At 46.0% G+C, this 4,815-nt stretch overlaps 1 protein-coding gene across 1 annotated transcript in view; it reads left to right on the top strand.

Moving 5' to 3' along the window:
• Nucleotides 1-4,815, top strand: part of SUSD5 (sushi domain containing 5) — a gene marked incomplete at its 5' end in the record, with an annotated part of 87,528 nt that overhangs the window by 57,286 nt on the left and 25,427 nt on the right. The window contains one exon of the mRNA XM_045297676.1: nucleotides 2,050-2,238. Within this exon, the coding sequence (XP_045153611.1) occupies nucleotides 2,050-2,238 (189 nt within the window). The remainder of the gene's footprint in view (nucleotides 1-2,049; nucleotides 2,239-4,815) is intronic.

Raw genomic sequence — 4,815 nt, forward strand, 5'->3', positions numbered from 1 at the left:
GAATAGTTGAGAAGCAGCAGTGAAAAGTGCCCAGACGTAGGTTTCCCTGGAGGTGAGACTGTCCAGGTGTGCAGCCAGCTGCTTTCCACGGCTCCCTGTGAGGTTCAGGACGGGAAGCTTGGTGAAAAGAACTGGTTCAAGTTGCACCTGGATGGGAGTGGTGTTTTTGGCATGCAGTTGGTTGAGTTAACACATGGAACTGTTGTCCCGGAGCTTCTGAAAACACACCAGCTAAAAAGCCATGTGTTTCCCGCCAAGTTTGTGAGAAATTCAGAAACATGGTACATGGACCCAGACCCTCAGGAGCATTATCGTGGCTTCCCTGAGCCAGATTCTGGCCCATGCCATCTTAGAAATTAATTTTGAGGAGAAGATCCTATGAGTCTGGTTGGGTGTGGATTTGGCCTAAAGTGCTCCTTAATTCGTCCTGGAGGTTCCTTCCAAGGAGCTGGTGGTGTATTCTGAAGATAGACCTACGTGAGACAGAAGGTGTCGTCAGGCCTTCTAGCCTGGGAAGTGAGTGTTTGATGAAGAGCCTCTAGTTTCCTGGAACCGAATCCTGGTAGGAGGAGAAGAGACTGGGCGTTCGGTCTGAGTGTGGGCAGCGGAGGATGGTACAGAGAGCAGCTCAGTCTTTAAAGCCTGGATGCCCACGGAACTCAGTCTAGCCAGATTTGACTGAGGCTTGGGACTAGCAGCCCTTTTTCACCTGGTGTCCCACTTGGACCAAGAGAACCCAAGGCTGACGGCTCCCATCTTAGTGGGGATGCCCCTGAATGTTTGGCAACGTTTAGGTTGACTGCCTGTCCCTATTTGCCATCCTGGTGAAATAAGCACTTGCCCCCCTGGGGTTCCCAGGTAAGGAGGGTCCTGTGTATTGTCTGCTTACTGTATAGTCATCACAACTCCTTTTCATTCAAAATCTCTTTCCAGTTAATGCCCACAGCAGAGACTCTGAGAAAGCACTACCAGACTACAAGCTGTCACGCCAGTGAAGGTGGCTTAAGGCATAAGTCATACAGTACACTATATGCATCTTTTTGCAACGTATCTTTCTTTAAGCAAAGTGCGATTTCCTTACGTACTTTGTAAGAAATAACAGAAAATTTATAAAATTATGAAAGGAAATTTGAATTAAAAACTATTTGTTTTGGAAAAACAAATGTCACTGTATCCCTTTGATGCAGTAGTTCTACTTCAAGAAATTTATTTTGGGGAAATAAGATATGTGGAAAGATGCCCAAATGTGGATGTTCCTTGTAGCACTGCTAGTAATAGTGAAAAGCAGAATCAACATAAATGTCTAGGAATTAAATAATGTAAATTATAGTACTAATGTTGCAAGAGCTCTAAGATTTATAGATATGTATACACATATATATGTATATATGTTTATAAACAAACAATCAAACTCTATGGCCATCAAGTCGATGCTGACTCATGGGGACTCCATGTGTGATAGAACTGCTCCACAGAGTTTTCTTGGCTGTGACCTTTACAGAAACAAATTTTATACATGTGTGTGCTTGTATGCATGTGCATATACACATCTGTATGTGCATGTCTATAAGCATATATCCATACACATGCATATAGATTACACATGCATGCATCTGCATTTATGTGTGGGTACCAATAGTTCCTGCCTACTTCTATAACAGCATTTGATAAAGAGCACATCCACACTTGTGTCCCAAAGTAGCTCACTGCTAGGGATGTATCTTGGTGTCCTCCTTACATGCAGACATAAGGAAATAGTGTTGCCTGGCAACTTCAAGATAGAACGTTGTAGCACTTCCCTGCACATACATCCGTTCTACAAGCACCAAGAGGCTCACCTGCGCCAGCTGTTCGACCAGGCCCAAAGGTGCCATGGTGAGTAGGGGCTGTGGACAACACGCAGCCCCTCCCCTGTCTCAGGGACTTGCAGGCTGCCCAGACAGACCCGTCACTTGTGCTCCCATGGGGCTCTGTTTTTAAAGTTTGATATTTTGGACTGAACAGGCTCTGTGTAGTTTAGGAAACCTAACTGTGATTCTTTTTTCTCAGACAAGTCCTGTGGAGACCCACCTTTGTTCCCACACACGATCCTGCAAGGGCGCACTGGCTTGGAAATGGGGGATGAGCTACTGTATGTGTGTGCCCCAGGCCACGTCACAGGACGGCGGGAGACGGCCTTCACCTTGTTGTGCAACAGCTGTGGGGAGTGGTATGGCCTGGTGCAGGCCTGTGAGAAAGGTAAGCGGCCCCCGGATACAGGACCACTTCCAGGTACCCAGAGCCGGCAGGCAGTCTGTGCAGCTGCAGTCATCTGCTGGGCTCCACCACCTTCCCTTCAAGTTTTAGATGGGGTCACTTCTCCACTTGGGTGGTCTTCAGTACTGCAAACGTAGTACATCCACAACCGTGCTTTCCATCTTTCCTACTGTGGGCCAAGGGTTAACAAAACCCTCTCTTCTTCTCTAAGAACAAATTTGACCTTGGGTTAATTCTCTAGCTGTTTCTCTGAAAACCTGGTTAAGATGGGAAATCGGCTGCAGTCCCAGGTAACATCATTTAAGGCAAAAAAATGACCCCGGACTGGTAAGCTGAGCTGGAGGACTATACTATACTATACTTGAGCTTTAAGTAAATTTGAACTTCCCTGAGTGAGATGGCTCTTGTGACTGGCAATGACCAGTGTGGGTTTTTACAGGAAATACTGGTTCTTGTACAGCACAGGCCTTCTAAACAGGGAGGATGGACACCCATCCATACAAATTTTAGCCCCATCCCCATAGCAGTCGTTTTAATGCAGAGACTCGGGGGGTTGGTGGGGTGGGCTAGGTAAGAAGCAGAGGCACAGGTCTAGCCCAGCCACGCAGACCTTGCTTTGCTGTGTTTCCTGGTCTGTAGCCATTTGAGCTGTAAATGTGCCTATAAATAATCACATCAGTGTGGTTCGTTGAAACTAAAAAGACTCCTGGTGGATTTTAAGCTCCTTCAGCCTGATCAGATTCCCCTAGACATCCCCATCCTATTCCTGAGGGTCCAAGGTTTCTCTAGCCCCTCCCATCAAGACCATAGGGAATTTCCCCGGGAGGCATCTCCCATCACATCCAGACTTACTCTCCACCATCAATTTCAAGAACAGGTGCCCATGAGAAGGCACTCATTCCTGACTCTTTTGAATTAACCCCCAATTTCATGGGGATCCTCTCTCCCAGACTCATCCAGTGCCCCATCCTAACCTCCTATGGCATCTGGGGACCAAGCAGAGGCCAGCTTTATTAGTGAAAATGACTCTTCCCCCGAATATGTATTTTCCCCGAAACCATCTTGTAGATCCTGTGGGTGAACCATGATGAGACCTAGGGCTCTGTGTTGTCCATGAAACCCATCCATGTTGTTGTCTGAGGCTGTAGTGTATTACCTGCTCTGTACTACCCTTAGTGTGAACACCCCATCACTTGTTTACTCAGTCAACTGATGGTAGCCATTTGGCTGCTTCTAGTTTTATGGCTAGCACACATTACACTACTATGACTGCTCTCATCCATGTCATTTGGTTCATATGAGAACATCTTTCTGCAGGTCCCCAGAATAGGGTTGCTTCTCTTGGGGGTGCTGTGTTCATCAGCTTCAGTGGATGCCATTGAAGAGTTTTCTGAAGTGTCTTCACCAGTGTGTTCTCCCAGTAACACGAAGGGTCCCTGTTCACCTGTCAGTAAGACTGTATCGGCTTGCATGTTGTTGTGATGCTGTGAGCTATGTCATCATTTCAAATGCCAGCAGGGTCCCCCATGACAGATATGTTTCAGTGGAACTTGCAGTCTAAGAAGGACCTGGACAATCTGCTTCTGAAGGAACTGGTGGGTCAAATCCTCATGAGTAGCAGTAGAACATTGCCGGAAGTTGAGCCCCTCCGGTTGGAAGGCACTCAAAATCGGGCTGGCGAAGAGTTGCCGCCTCAAAGTCGGCTCAACCGTAATGACATGAATGGAATTGGCTTTGGGCCTCATTGTTTAGTGTTTTAACTCCAGATGAGCTGCAAACATCTATTAGTAGTCATAAGATGCAAAGTATGAAGTATGAATTTTAAAAAATTAGAAGGTGTCAGAATGAAGTAGAGTGCATAAAGATGGACAGATTAGGTATCTGGTGAAGTGAAATGGAATGGTTTGGGCCGTGTTAAATTGGACACTCATATGTTCTATGGTGGGAATGACAAGTGGTAGAAGAATGATGTGGCATTGTCAACAAGAACACTTCAAGAACAGCACTATCAGTGATAGGAGAATGCCCATACTACAACAGAGTTAACACAACCATTCAAATCAAAACCAAACTCACTGCCATCGAGTCGATGCTGACGCATTGTGATCCTATAAGACAGGTACAACTGCCTCTGTAGGTTTCTGAGACTGTTTTTTCCAATATTTTTATTGACATATCTTACACAATTCATTCTATCCATTCACATACAGTTCTGTTGTTCAATCCCCCGTTGAGTGGGGTTACACAATCATCAGTGCTCTCAGCGTCCCCGCCCCCTTCCCGTACCCTCAGGGAACCATTGCTCCTGTCACTGTCTCTGAGGGGTCATCTATCTTGACTTTCATGTACAGAGGGATCTTAGTTATACAAGTGATCATACACAAATCTAATCTGGTTAATGAGGTAAAACACAAAAAACCTTAATAGTAAGGGGAGGAAATCCTAAAGAACTAGAGGATAGTTATGTGGTTCATCAGTACCCGACCATACCCTGGATTTATTATCCATTCCACGGGGCCCTTCTGAGAGGGACTGTCCAGTTAGCTTGCAGATGGATTT

The sequence above is a fragment of the Echinops telfairi genome, unplaced genomic scaffold (assembly GCF_000313985.2).
Source record: "Echinops telfairi isolate 266 unplaced genomic scaffold, ASM31398v2 ScPeMD7_7420;HRSCAF=8458, whole genome shotgun sequence".
In the NCBI taxonomy this organism is placed as follows: domain Eukaryota; kingdom Metazoa; phylum Chordata; class Mammalia; order Afrosoricida; family Tenrecidae; genus Echinops; species Echinops telfairi.